The 14368-nt window shown below is 52.8% G+C and overlaps 6 protein-coding genes across 6 annotated transcripts; 4 read left to right on the top strand and 2 right to left on the bottom strand.

Moving 5' to 3' along the window:
• Positions 1 to 129: 129 nt before the first annotated feature.
• Z519_10456 (uncharacterized protein) lies at positions 130 to 1233 on the bottom strand (the record flags this gene model as incomplete). Its single annotated transcript, XM_016768173.1, has 1 exon — positions 130 to 1233. The coding sequence occupies one exon, from the start codon at positions 1231 to 1233 to the stop codon at positions 130 to 132; it is 1104 nt and encodes a 367-aa protein (XP_016615641.1).
• A 291-nt stretch (positions 1234 to 1524) lies between these two features.
• Positions 1525 to 2667, top strand: Z519_10455 (uncharacterized protein; the record flags this gene model as incomplete). Its single annotated transcript, XM_016768172.1, has 3 exons — positions 1525 to 1616; positions 1672 to 1788; positions 1839 to 2667. The coding sequence occupies 3 exons, from the start codon at positions 1525 to 1527 to the stop codon at positions 2665 to 2667; spliced, it is 1038 nt and encodes a 345-aa protein (XP_016615640.1).
• Positions 2668 to 3333: 666 nt separating this feature from the next.
• Positions 3334 to 6316, top strand: Z519_10454 (uncharacterized protein; the record flags this gene model as incomplete). Its single annotated transcript, XM_016768171.1, has 2 exons — positions 3334 to 3369; positions 3428 to 6316. The coding sequence occupies 2 exons, from the start codon at positions 3334 to 3336 to the stop codon at positions 6314 to 6316; spliced, it is 2925 nt and encodes a 974-aa protein (XP_016615639.1).
• A 1120-nt stretch (positions 6317 to 7436) lies between these two features.
• On the top strand, positions 7437 to 8738 carry Z519_10453 (uncharacterized protein; the record flags this gene model as incomplete). Its single annotated transcript, XM_016768170.1, has 1 exon — positions 7437 to 8738. The coding sequence occupies one exon, from the start codon at positions 7437 to 7439 to the stop codon at positions 8736 to 8738; it is 1302 nt and encodes a 433-aa protein (XP_016615638.1).
• A 1394-nt stretch (positions 8739 to 10132) lies between these two features.
• Z519_10452 (alpha,alpha-trehalose-phosphate synthase (UDP-forming)) lies at positions 10133 to 11924 on the top strand (the record flags this gene model as incomplete). The annotated part of the gene is made up of 4 exons (XM_016768169.1): positions 10133 to 10430; positions 10543 to 11286; positions 11354 to 11699; positions 11786 to 11924. The coding sequence occupies 4 exons, from the start codon at positions 10133 to 10135 to the stop codon at positions 11922 to 11924; spliced, it is 1527 nt and encodes a 508-aa protein (XP_016615637.1).
• A 582-nt stretch (positions 11925 to 12506) lies between these two features.
• On the bottom strand, positions 12507 to 13793 carry Z519_10451 (uncharacterized protein; the record flags this gene model as incomplete). The annotated part of the gene is made up of 1 exon (XM_016768168.1): positions 12507 to 13793. The coding sequence occupies one exon, from the start codon at positions 13791 to 13793 to the stop codon at positions 12507 to 12509; it is 1287 nt and encodes a 428-aa protein (XP_016615636.1).
• Positions 13794 to 14368: the final 575 nt, after the last annotated feature.

Below are 14368 nucleotides of genomic sequence, written 5' to 3'. Positions count from 1 at the left end.
GAACGCTCGAAGAACAGTGCCTTGGGCTCTTTTGTCACTCCATGGATCTCGTGCCCTGTGATGCGTCGGATGATACTGTCGAGCTGCCAGAGCCTGACTGTCCTTGAATCGAGTACCCTAGTCTGGTAACTATTCAAAGACTGTTCGTTGGCCCTTACTCTCGATAATTGCACCCGTCAGTCTCTGTACCGTCTCCTCTGAGTATTTCCCTTGGGACTTGTTGAGATTTGTGTTCTTGTTGTCGTGGATGGGTTTTGGCTTCTCTTGTCCGCCATCTACTTCGACCATCCCACCGTCTTCTCTCGATCCTCCGTCTCCTGCTGCCGCTTTTTTCGCCGTCTTTCCGAACCTCTTCTCATACCTAGTAGCCTTGTCTTCAGCGTACTCCATCCTCAACTTGCGACCATGAAGCCTGTGCAACAAGACTCTGCTCTTTGACGACTTCGAATCCGTAGGCGCCTCCTCGGCACTATTTCCTGGCTTAACCCACCCTCGCATGGCCTTTTCTGCAGACACTAGTTGTTCGAAGTCGATCCAAGCGAATCCCTTACACTTTCCTGAATCCTCAAATGTAGCTAGATGAGTATGGACGATCGGTCCACACACTCCAAAATGCGCTTCGAGATCCTCCACGGTGGTGGTAAAATCCAGATTGCCAACAAAGATTCGCTTGCTTGGGGGCTGGGACTGCTTCTCGACTTGGTCTCTTTTCTGCTCGGGTCTGCCCTCAAAATTCTTCGCGTTTTTTATTAGTACACGGCGGCCGCCGAGAAGTGATTCGGTAAACTTGAGGGCTGTCTCGATACACTGTTGGTCTGAGAAGTCGACATAAGCAAATCCTTTATTCTGTGCTCTGCCAAACTTTGGCAGCCCTTGAGGTAGATGAATCCTGGTTATCTGATTTCGGCGAATGACGTTCGTTGAACTGGAGGTCAGAAAGCTCACAAGGTCATCCTTCGTAGTGCCAAAAGATAAGTTGCCAACCCAAATCCCGTATTCAGAGCGTGTAGAGTCTTTGTGAGGTGAATCTTGTGTTTCTGTGGATGATGTTGCCTTCTTTGCCCCTGAGGACGACTTGCTGCCATTAGATACTTTTGCTTTCTTTGCTTTGCGGAGGGTCTTCTTAGATGGAGGTTCAGGTGCCTCCACGTCTATCTCGATTTCCGCGGTCTCTGCATTTCGCTTTCGGTTAATAGACCGCGACGTTGCTGTCTCCAGTTCCGTACTACTCATTGCGAGTATCCGACATTTAGATTTGCCTGCTCGGATGTGGACCACAAACTGGCAAAATTGTCTAAATGTAAATAGGTTCTGAAAATTCCTTGTGGACCTTTTTTCTCTAGTTGATAACTCGTCCGCGGAAGAGCTCCGCCAACCCAAAACGCGCTGGACGCTTTCCTCAGCCCGCACCCTCAAGTCCCAAATCACTCTGTTTCACCAACACGAATCTTTGACTCTGTCTCAATCGCAGGAGATCTGTTCGGCTGCTCTCAACAGCTGTTAATTCACAGAGGCCTAGCAACCATGTCTTCGATGGAGCCGGTAGAAGACCATGTCCCAGGGGAAGAAGCCACAGTCGTCTCCGAACTACCTCCCTCGTCCAGGAAATCGTACAGGTATTTATCGGCCAAAACCCCGTCTTCGATCGTGTGTTCTGACCTCTGCCTATAGGCGCAAGTATCGCAAAATTATGGTCACGTTCGAGGAGAAAATGAGGGAAGGAAACTTACTGTTCAAGGAAGAGCAGCGGATCATGGACATATCTCTCCGGCTAGCGGAGCAGACCGAGTAAGGCCAGGGGATGCACTCTGTTTATTCCCTTACTGACTCCGAATCAGCCAGCTGCTTCAGCTGCTTGTTGAGCTCAATTCGTGTCCCCAAGTGCCGCAAAGGCTACGTTACGATCTTCGGTCGCCTGCTGAGGGTGGTTCGGGTGACAAAAATCTGAAACCTCCTGTATCTGAAGAAGACGGACACTTGGACCTGAGGAAGGCCAGAACACAACTACAAGCTGGAGAAATCACCCTGCCCAGATACAGAGAAATCGAAGCAGCGCTCCTCAAGACTCCAGAATTTGCCCCAAGTCGTTCATACGCTTCACTGCTCTCAATTGCACCTACTCCTGCTCAATCTTTCGAGAAGATGGACCCGAGCAATGCTGTTTCGTGCTGCTTGTTGTCGACCAAACAGGAAGAGCAATATCTACAAGGGTTGGATGCATTCCTCGAGGGTACGGCGACTAATCCTAGGCCACATGTGGCCAACAGTCTGGGGAATCGGAATGCAGAAAAGACAGCCGAGCGTGAACGGGAAACACAACTGAAAAACCCGGTGTCTGTCTACAACTGGCTCCGAAAGCATCAGCCTCAAGTATTCCTCCAGGACAACGAAGGCAGTACTGAAAAGACGCCTCGAGCCACAGGATCACGGAGTTCTACGCGCAAATCGGCAAACAAGGAATCTTTGAAACTGGAACAGGATTATTATGATGAGGATGGTATTGCTTTGGACAATGGATCGTCATTGAGAGGAAAGAGGAAACGAGACGCTGATGGCGGATATCGACCCAAAGGAGGCAATTGCAAAACCACCAAGCGCAGGAAGGAAACAAAGGAGGATTCTGGGCGAAGCAAGCGGATCAAGAAGTTGTCGATGGACGCTAGATAGGGGGCCCACGCAACAGGCACATGCTGATGGTCAGATCGAGTCGCGGATGGCAGCCGCCTCGAACAGGATTCAAAGAATACCTCAAATATTAGAAGAGAATCCCATCTTTCCACGTGGTGTTAGAGTTGGATGATTCTTGGGTTCGTTTTTTTTTCCAGTGCACGTGCGAACAGCTAGAATTTGATCATGAGTGCTTAGGGCAATCTTGAAGTCGCTGGTGACTGGCTGGGGATTTCCCACGAGGCCGCATCATGCCGGCAATACGAAGTGATGATTGACAGATGCATATTATCGTGCCCAGTTCGGTTATGCTTGTTTATGTCAGATGTCTTCCGCACAGCGGGCGATTTTCATACCCCCAGAAATGCCGCTGATCAGTGCTCTCGGCACCTTCTCACGTCCAGCTCCGAAAACACCAACATCAGTCGCCCGGAGCTCAAAAGACACGAGCATTTATACCAGGACTATTGCGCAGGCGACGCTGGGAAGTGCATCTGACTCGGCCTCCTTTCTCGACAGGCTCCCCTGACACCTGAATGCGACCGCAGAACCTCGTCCGTTGATAAAATAGACAAGGGTTGACATTCGACCATATACTGCTACAACGATCATGACTCGAAGAATAGTCTGTTATTAAAGAGTTTAAAAGGATAGAACTTTTTCCCTATGGCAGGCCTTGAGCAGATCGAGGTCCATTCCAGGGTGCGCTCCTCAGTCTCTGTCTGCCGCCTGGATTACGGAGTACTAATTGCAAGCTTAGAACTACCTGGTCCGCTGGGTCAATGTCAAACAAGAGCATACCATCTCCTGGACCATTCAGCCTCACAAGAAATCCATCAATCTCGGCCTGTTCAAGCATCCGGGACCACTCTCGAACCTACATTCCTCTTCGTCTACCTCCTTGGCGCCTCCTTCATCCGACAATTTGGCCGTCGACGATGATAAAGAGAAGCCCGATACTCACTCCACTGCGATCGAGAAGTTGACGAGCATCGGTCTGAAGGTGGTAAGATGGATAGGCAAATGTGAGGCCGACAGGGTGTCCCAGGGGAAGTACGAAGTACGTCTCGGTGAGGGTGGGAACTATGCGTTGGTCTTTGACAACACCTTTTCCAAAAGCATCTCTAAGACGGCCACAATCTTCCTCCTCACGTACCCCACCGCGTGTCAATCGCAGATCCAGTTTGGCGCGCAGTTGCACCATGGGCAGTCAATGGCCATGGCAATGGCCATAGCCAACACCTCTTCCCAGCTCTTCAAGAGAAGTCCTAAGCTGAAAGCTAGGGATAAAGAATCCGTCGACTCCCTCAGACAGGCTTCCATTAGCCAGTCTGCCGGTGGCAGTATTGCCCCGGTTCCCGAACAAAGGAAACTTGCAGAGGACCCTACTTCAATTCACACGGGAGTGTTGCAAAAGCTGAGGCGAAAAAAACATCAAGGATACGCGCGGAGGTTCTTTTGCTTGGACTACACCACTTCGACTTTGTCGTATTACCGCGATCGTAACTCTTCAGCTCTACGTGGTGCCATTCCCCTCTCTCTAGCCGCTATCTCAGCCAACAGCAAAACCCGAGAAATTTCAATCGATTCTGGGGCCGAGCTCTGGCATCTTAAGGCGAACAATGATGCAGATTTTGAATCATGGAAGCGGGCCTTGGAGACTGCGACTCGGCTCATGCTAGAATCCAAAACGCCGGTCGACAATCTACGCCTTGAAATGGGCGACATCGCCGACGGGGAGAAATCCGCGTGTGAAGAGCAGGAATGGGCGAGGCTGGAGACACTGCTCAGTAGACTATCAGGCACACGAGATGCTGTGCGCCGCCTATGTCTGGATACGTTGGCGCAGCCGGGGCCGCTGCCTTCTCCGAAACTTGGAGCAACTTCTGCCAGCACCACGCCCACGGAGGCACCGAGTGGAGACGATTACTTCAAACAAGACGAGAGGCGACCATTTTGGAAGCGCAAAGTCAGTACGGCGAACAGCCAGGCCAGTATCTTTAAACGCAGCGTTTCTGCGCAGCTAGCCGTGCCGCTCCCGGGTGTCGAGCCAATCCTGCGCAACGGGACGCCTCCTCCTCCAACGGTGCCTTCGACGTCGCGACCTCTTATTCGTCACGAAGAAAGCATGTATGATCATTGCCGAGCCTTACTTCATGATCTCGACGGGGTGGTCAGTGAATTCTCTCTGTTGATGGCCGAAAGCAAGGTCCGGCGCACCACACCTCCGAAGTCTGCGGTTTCACGATTGAGCCTCCAGACGGTCGACTCACAGGAGTATTTTGACGCAGAAGACCATAACCATGTGCTCGATATTCACAGTGATACAGATCACGAAGTTGAGACCGCCGAGGAAGACGAAGGCTCTGCGACCAGCAGCGACGTTGGGGAAGACTCGATTCACGCAGTCAGGCGACGATCGGGGAGCGTATCTTCATATCTTCCTCCTCGGGCTAGATCATTGGCGCCGTTGCCGCTGGATCCGATCCCCCGACGAGACAACATAACCGCCCCGACAATCATGCCCCCCAGCCTTATAGGATTCCTCCGCAAGAACGTCGGCAAAGACCTGTCGACAATCTCAATGCCAGTGTCGGCGAACGAGCCTTTGTCCCTGTTGCAGAGAGCAGCCGAGCAACTTGAATATTCTCAATTGCTGGACAACGCCGTCCGATGCAGCGATGCCTTTGAGCGACTCATGCATGTGGCGGCATTTGCTATCTCGTCGCTTTCGAACACGCGAGTCAAAGAACGATCAATCCGCAAACCATTCAATCCGATGCTTGGGGAGACGTTTGAACTGGTCCGGGAGGACCGGGGGTTCCGATTCATCTCCGAAAAGGTATCGCACCGCCCTGTGCAGCTTGCACTGCATGCCGAGTCTGAGAATTGGACATTCACTCAGTCACCTTTGCCGTCGCAGAAGTTCTGGGGCAAGTCGTCGGAGATTATCAACGAAGGGAAGGCGCGGCTGGTGCTTCACAGTACGGGTGAGGTATTCAGTTGGTCGGCGGCAACGTGTTTCCTGCGGAACATCATCGCAGGCGAGAAATACGTGGAACCGACGGGCACCATGACCATCTACAACGAGTCTGCGGGTCACAAAGCGGTTGTGTCGTTCAAAGCCAAGGGCATGTTTTCCGGCCGCAGCGAAGAAGTCGAGGTGCAAACCATCGACGGACAGGGCCAGGAGCTCTCCATGGGTCTGAGCGGCACATGGACCCACTCATTGCAATTGAAGGAGCCGGGCAAGCTGGGTCAGAGGACGACCATCTGGTCGGCGGGACCGCTGGTGGAGAATGCGCCAAAGCATTATGGCATGACGGTCTTCGCGGCTCAGCTGAACGAGGTGACGGTGGCGGAACGTGGGAGAGTGGCGCCCACAGACAGCCGTCTCCGGCCAGACCAAATGGCGCTGGAAAACGGGGATCACGAAACGGCGGAAGAGGTCAAGAATCAGTTGGAGGAAGCACAGCGGGCGCGGCGGAGGGAATTGGAGGAGAGCGGCGACGAGTGGAAGCCGAGATGGTTCTCCAGGGTGGAATTGGGCGACGAGGTGGTGTGGAGGTTGAGGACGGGGAAGGAAGGATATTGGGAAGAGAGAGCGCGGGGAGAGTGGACTGGGGTGGTGCCAGTGCTGCAACTATAACAAGGAGAGTACTGCACAAGTAGGTACTTGTCCTGAGAGAGAAGGGCGGGCAGCCGGATGGATTCTGTGTCTGCTTCCATTTGCTTCTACTTGTATTTGTAGCGGGTATGAGGAGAGTGCGCCGTCGTCTGAGCTATATGATTGTTCTGTTCTCAGAAGCACCAGAACAGAGTCTGGTCTGTTGGTCTAGTGCCCCCGTTTTTGGTCTACCAGTACAAGTACTTGTCCCTAGGGACTGCTGCACACAGCAACAGTCCGCGGTATCGAGTAGTTCGTCTCGTATCTCTCGACCCAATGACACGGCCACCAGCCCCACGTTTTTTGCCAGGGACGAGCCAGTGGATGCTTTGGTTAGTACTTGTCCTTATTAGTACGAGAATTTTCAAGCTTTGTCAGGCCGGCTCGGCGGCGGCAGTGGTCGCTTGGTCGCCTGTTCGCTTTGCTGTCTGATGTCACCGTCACACAGATTCTGGCGTCTGCCTTTGGACTTCTGGAGCGATTATACGTCCAGTATTCTTATTACCTGAGATTGCAGCCATTTGCAATGTAACCTGTGACATGGTGTTGCACTCCCTCGTCTGGTTCCTACCCTTACGCTTTTTGCCTTTTTCCTTTCGTATTTGCCCCAGTCTCGACCTCGACCGACCGAGCTCAACCTCAACCCTCAACCAACTTCCCCAGATTCCAACAGTTTCACCCTTGCTCGTTATCTTTTCCTTTTTTTTTTTTTTCCATTATCTCTGCCTCCCAGCGCCCGCCGGACCTTATCATATTTTTGTCCCCAGCCCTCGCTTTAAATTGTTCTGTTTCTTCCGCCGTTCCTATTCTTCCCGATCTGCCCATCCGCCAAAGTCGCGTCGAGCGAGACTGAGTCTCTTGAGCCTCACACCATCAGCTCGCCTACTCCGTACGAAAAAAAAATGGAGCGTTGACTTCTGCCTGAATCACAGCCCTGGAACGTTCCACCCTCTCGAGCCACACACTGGCCGCAGCATTCTCCCGGTCTTTTAGTCAAAATGAACCTCACCACCCTCTCTCTATCGCCGCCACGCAATCTCTTATGAGCATCCGTGCACTTGTATACTTGCAGCGTCTTTAATACCCGAACAGAGCGGGAAAAATGGCCGTCGCTCGACGACCCTCTCCTCTCCCTCGGACCATGAGTACGCCTCCCACCACTCCCAAGGTCAAGGCTGGCGCCGAATCCAAACTGCCACACGCACATACCCACACTTCGGCCCTGACTCCGCCCACCTCCCCACGTCGGAGCCGGTCCTCTTCCAACATCTCAGAACTGGCGACGCCCATTCCCGCAGTGCCGCCTCATTCTCCACCGGAACCGTCGCTGAAGTTGAAGGAGGCCAAACTACCCCCCATCCAAACCGCTGCCGTCAGTCAGAGCACATTGCCCGTGGCAACGGTCGCCGAATGTCCCTTTGACATTGAGATCCTCAAAGACGAACGTGGTCAAGACGCTGTCTTCGGGACCGGCGCCTGGAGCACGGTCTACAAAGCCACCACTCACGCCAAACCGATGACCGTCTCAGGTCCCTTGACACCGCCGCTTTCCCCAGCACTTGCGACTCCGGTCCTCGTAGCAGTCAAGAGACCCGCCCGCCGAGACGCAATCTCCATTTTGAAAAGCGAAGGGAAAGTGCTCAGCTATCTCCATACCGTCGCAAATAGCGAAAAGTACGTCGTTCCGTTCTACGGTACCGTCGACGAAACCACCCTCATTCTCGAAGCCATCCCCTTCAGCCTCGAAGACCACATCCGACAATGCGCGGCCGTTGCTTCCCAAACCTTGTCCACTTGGACCATGGCCGACCCAGTTCTCGGCAGCGATGCGACATGGTTTCATCTGGCACGGCAGCTCATTTCTGCCCTTGCGTGGCTCCACCGTGATGCACGTGTCGTCCACGGCGACATCAAACCTGGCAACATCCTCCTGACACGTGTCCAGGGGTCGGGAACTGACATATCCTTCCGGCCAGTCTTCGCCGACTTCTCCTCGGCCCAGCGGCTTGACATCGAGGACATGACTACGAATACGCTCTCAGCCATCACAAGAGAATTTACCGCCCCCGAGCTTCTCAACTCCAAAGTTCTCCGGGACCCAACGTCCTCAGCCACACCCGCTTCGGATGTGTTCTCCATGGCGATCACTTTACTGGTTGCGGCGACGGGGCAGATGCTGGTATACCCCGGCTCGGTGTTTCAACGGCAAGCCATGGCCACCCAAGGATGGATGGTATTAAGTTACGTTCGAAATTCGGAACAAGGTTCGCGGGTACCCAGATTCGGCCTTGTTGAGAGAGTTCTGGAAAGGGCCGTCCTGAAGGCGGACATGGGGAGAGTGAGCGCGCAGGAGTGGCTAGGCTTTGTCGAAACCATGGCACAAGGGGATCCTGTGAAGCTATGAGAAGTACAGATGAGGTCGGAAGGAGAGATACGACGAGCCCATCGGGCGACGGCGCATGGCCCTCACAGCGGCAAGAAGTTAGAGATGGCCTCTTTCTCGCGTCACACCTAGGCTGAGGCATGATTCTGTTTTATTGTCTTTACGTCTCACGTCAGAAGAGCTGCGGCACATGACGCGTTTTCTGGGGAGACGAGGTTCGTGTGGAGAAATGGCGACATTCTCCTTTGAAGACACCTCGCTTCGTCTGGGAGCCGTGGCTGGCTCGCCATGTTTGAATGAGATTGATATGTGTGACTATGACGGGGGCTGGCGGGTTGGAAAAATGTACCGGGGATGATATGGGACAGGGCAAGACAGGGACAAAGTGGGCAGCATATGACTTATTTGTGTCGGATATGGGAGAGGCTGTGTGTATTGGATTGTGTATTTATAGCGAACGGGTGGCAAGATGTAGATGACGGGAATCATCTCCACCACGCATGTACTGTACTCACGTCCATCGTCTATGGAGGCTGTTTTGCTAGCGTAGCAGCTGTGTGACCTGATACTTGTATGGATGTACTCGACCCCTCGCCCTCCCTCGACGTGGTAGCCTTGTCAACTTGCCAAGCCTGCATGACCTCATTGACCTCGCTGGCAACCTCCGCCAGCAAGTTGATTCCACCAATATGGCTGCTGGCGGCACACCCCGTTTTACCGGTTATATCGCTTTGTACTTTGCGAATCCCTGCCGAGTGTGGCGCTCAGTGGCTTGGGGGCACCTTTTCGTACTGGGTTTATCTCGGTGGTTGGATCATTTCTCCATATCGTCGAGCATCGGGGGGAGATGACTTCCAGGCTGCTCCTCCTCCTGCTCCTCCTCCTAATTTTCATTCGGCCAACGACACACAGACAAACGCACATGTTTCGCCTACAGACTCTCCTCGCTCCAGGTCAATTCTTCCTCAGTGCGAATCTTGCGTCGGACAACAGCTCTCCGCGACCGTTGCTGAGTATGACATCCAAAACGTGTGCAGATCTTTTGCCCCCAGGGAAAAGCCCAACCCGGCCCGTGGTGTGTCCGGATTTTCAATGCCGTATTCCGGCCGGTTCTTGTCCCTCCCTGTCGCTCTGGATTGCTTTCGGCTGCTTAGCTGACGGTCTTCTCGTCATACTCGATGCAAGGCATCCGTCAAGGTGATGCTGGCTTGTTATTCTGACATCATTGCTCGCCTGGCCCACCAGGTCTGGGCCTTGCAATATCGGATTACAACACGTTCCATATGCAACACGTCCATCTTCACTTCAGTCAAGTTGCCAACCCACAAGAGTCCTACAAGGTATTCGGGTGGTTTTTCTGATCTCGATCTCTGCCATCGATTTCAAGGGAATATTCCCGCCGAACCTTCAATATCATGGATAGCATCGACCCAGACTTCGAAGGCCGTGTTCTGGTCGTGGCCAACCGTGTGCCCATCTCCATAAAGACCACTCAAGAGGGCGAGTTTGAGTACAGCATGTCCTCTGGTGGCCTAGTTTCGGGACTCAAGGGCCTGGCAAAGGCCATTGATTTCAAGTGGTTCGGTTGGCCGGGCATCGACGTGCATCGCAATGACAAAGACAAAGTGCGCCGACATCTGCAAGACAACTTTAATGCCGTCCCCATCTTCCTGTCTGAAACTCTTGCCGAAATGCATTACAACGGCTTTTCCAGTACGTCGGATCATCATCCTTGTGGTTGTCCTTGTCATCGCCTTCCGCCTCCGTCCTCTTGGACCTCTATCATCAGCGCCATCGTGTGACCCTCTCTAACTCAGACTGACAGACTCAATCTTGTGGCCGCTGTTGCATCGCATGCCCGACAAGGCTGGCTCGGACGAGAGGTGGTCAAAAGCCTACCAAGAGGTCAACGAGATCTTTGCGGATAATATCGTTCCCTACGTGGAGGACAACGATATCATCTGGGTCCACGACTACCACCTCTTGCTCCTCCCAGGAATCTTGCGTGAGCGACTGAGTAAGAAAAAGAATCTCAAAATTGGATTTTTCTTGCACACGCCCTTTCCCACCGAGGACTATTTCACCATCCTACCATTCCGGGAGCAGATTTGCAGGAGTTTGCTTCTCTGTGACGTGGTGGGCTTCCACACCAATCAGTACGCCAAGGACTTTCTGGAGAGCGCCCGCATCGTCCTCATGGGCGTGTCGAAATCCCCCAGTGACCTACATTGGAACGGCCGAAAGGTGATTGTACACGGCTTCCCCCTTGGCATTGAAGCAGACGAGTGGAAACAGAAGTTGGAAACAGACGCCGTCAAGCACGAACTCGCCAACCTCCGCGAGGAGTTTGACGACCAGAAGATCATTCTTGGAGTCGACAGGCTTGACTATATCAAAGGCATCCCGCAGAAATTACGCGCCTATGATCGATTCTTGACGGACCACCCGGAGTGGGTGGGCAAAGCCGTCATGGTCCAATTGGCCATTCCAACCCGAGAAGATGTGGACGCGTATCGAAGGCTGCGGGGGGAGGTCGAACTTCTTGTCGGCCGTATCAATGGCAAGCACGGTAGGACTCTGCTTCAAAAGACGCCGGCTTGGTCTCGTCTCCAACATACTAACCCTTGAAAATATAGCAACATTTAAGCACACGCCAATCCACTATTTACACCGTTCAGTCAAGCCGGAACAACTCTGTGCCCTGTATGCAGTCTCGGACGTCTGCATCATTTCCTCCATCCGAGATGGCTTGAACCTGGTGAGCTACGAGTATGCGGCATGCCAGGAAGAACGCAAGGGTGTCCTGATGATGTCGACCTATGCAGGCGCGATCAAGACTCTGCCCCCATCGTCCGTGATTCTTCTTAACCCCTGGGACGCACCCCGGTTTGCCGAACGGATCAACCAGGCATTGAACATGGGTATGGAAGAGAGGGCACAGAGGCACAAGGAGATGATGCACGTTGTGGATACTTGGACGAGGTGAGGAGTGTTCCATCCCCAGTAAGCACAGGGCAGATATACACGTTTATACGATGGAAGCTTACATATAAAAACCCGGGAAACAGTGTCAAATGGGGCAAAGCTTTCCTCCAAACCATGATGAAGATGGAAATTCCCAAGGATGTCGACATGCCCGACCGCGACTCGCTGCAGGAATATAATTCAGAGGTCCCGGACTCTGAGACTGGCACGATCAAACCCTAGGACCTGTCACCTAGGTGCCGTGCAACTTTACGTGCAATCAATATGTATCCAGTCACCGTTGTGCGGGAACGCCATCGATCAATCTTCAAGGGCACCCGAGCGAGCGGCGTCGAGGTCCAGCGTTTGCTCCTATCCTCTTATATCCTATACCTTTCCGATACTACATTACATTATACTATCCCATCCTCTGCCGTGATTGTAAAATCCTGGTGCGCTATCGAGGAACTACAAACTAACTAGCTGGTTTTGGGTATAGCCCCGGGTATACGTTCGATCTGAGTATAGGTTTGAGTATAGTTCTGGGTAAAGTGCTGGGTAGAGCACTAGAATCTGGGGCATGATGTTCTCCCTCCTCCTGCTGCTGCTGCTATACATTACGTGTTGATTCCTCTCGCCAATGTCATTGCTAATCTTTCGAACATCCTCGCTTGTAGACCATGAGCATTCCGACACTAGTACGGCCAGCCGATCGCCTTACCTTCAATTTCACATGCCGGTCCCATCCCATCTCCTCTCTCTCTGCCTCTTTTCGCTCTCCTAGATAACCAAAATTGATCTTCAGCTGAGCTCAGGACCAGCAAACTATCCAACACTGAAATCCCTCCTCTCGACCGCGCCGCCCATACTCTCGCAAAACTCACCCAACATCCTCCCCCACTCCGCCATCCTCTCCTCCATGTACGTGCTCTCCTTCTTGTTCTTCTTTGACAATATACCCCTCTGGCACTCCCAATCCCAGTATTCGCACATTTCCTTGCCATCGCCCGTCGTGATCGGTCTTATCTCGTGGACGCGTTGCGTTTGTAATAGAAAGCGCGGGTAGCTTCTGGGAGGGCTGTAGGAATTGGTGCTGCTCCAGACGAGTCTATACACGCCAGATATGGAGGCTGTATGAGTCTGAGTGCGCAAAAGGGATGCCCGTCCAGGTTCGTCCTGGGGGTCGTCTGGACGAGAGACTTCGGTGACGACGACACCTTGTTCCCTCATTTCTTGACTGTGGGGCAACTTTATCTTCATGTGCAGAATCATTTTCGTACCGAGTTGGATCCGCACAGAGGGCTCGCCGTAAAGGGCGTTGATGTGTAGTTGTCTCCTGTGCTGTGAATTGGTGCCGGATTTGCGCCGCGAAGCTTTGGCTGCGAGAGCAGTCGACTGAGTATTGGCGGGTGCTGGCATGAGGAGAGAGGCATTCCCGGGGGATTCGAGTAGAACCGAATTGCTGTTTGTGTTTGCAGTTGGAGGAGGTGATTGCCCGGGAGACAGGGAGGCTTTGCGGGCTTCGGTTGCAGCTTGGTATTTTTGTGCTGCGGATAATCCACCAGTGTCACCGGTGCTGCCAGTGCAGTTGGCATTTGTAGTTGAATTTGATCGCGACGGCCCATCCATGCTATTCTGTGATATTCCCGAGAACCTGCTTGCGTTGCTAGCTAACCTTTGCCTTGTCACAGGCGGAGGACTAATGGGCCGCTCAATACTCGCCGAGCCTCTACTTCCAGGCGGTGCAAGGCTGGCACCCCCGTTCCCAGCACTCGAACCAGCACGGCTTCCCCTCCTATGCGCTGTAGAATACTCAGCGCCCGGTCCTGGCATGATTGCTCCATCGGTAATGTCGGAATCGAAATTTACCGCGATGGAAGTATTTCTCACCAGCTCCTCGATTTCGGCTAGTGTGGCGTCATCCTCGTCGTCCGGTTGAAAAGTGATTGTCACACGCGGGATCCAGCGGTTCCAATCTTTCCAGGTTTCGGTGTTACGGAGGGTACGGAAGACTAGGCTAGCAGGGGCATTGATGCGTGTGCAGGAGGAGACGTAGAACGTAGCGGTGGACTGAGGTATATCAGGGGTTGAGAAGTCGGTTTTGGTGGCCATTCTGGTAGAAACTGATCCGGGGAGATTGGATCTAGCAGAATTTTCTTTTTGGAGAGGACCGTTGTCAAGAATCGCAAGGCTGGTATTATATTATATTTGGCGTATGTTTCTTAGGATTTAATGCTTGCTTTGTGGGTGTGGTTTCTGGCGCATGAGATATTTTTATACGGCTGAAAAAAGCTCAGCAAAGAGTACTCAAGGTCGAGCTAACATGACCGACAGATCGATCACGGTCGTTCTGGATGAGAAGAAATAAGCCCAACAGAGATCTGCATGCGCTGTATGGCACAACTGAAGCTGGCTTTCTAAGCGACTAGGTTGAAAGGGGGGAGAAATACAGTATTCATGGGTCAGAGGTGGCGCACGACTTTATGGCCCGACTTAGTATGGTGGTGATGTTGGTGTTGGTATTGGCAGCATGCCTTACTGTTTGGAAGATCTCAAAGATCTCAGGTCCAGAAGCTTGTCAAGTTTGCGGTGATGGATGGGAACGAATGATAAGATAGGTAGCGGTGTTGAGGATTGTGCGTATTTGGATGGGTCATGTAAGCTCAAGGACTGGTCAAGAGACTGAG

Source organism: Cladophialophora bantiana (genome assembly GCF_000835475.1).
Source record: "Cladophialophora bantiana CBS 173.52 unplaced genomic scaffold supercont1.18, whole genome shotgun sequence".
In the NCBI taxonomy this organism is placed as follows: domain Eukaryota; kingdom Fungi; phylum Ascomycota; class Eurotiomycetes; order Chaetothyriales; family Herpotrichiellaceae; genus Cladophialophora; species Cladophialophora bantiana.
This window is presented reverse-complemented; position numbering and strand designations above follow the sequence as displayed.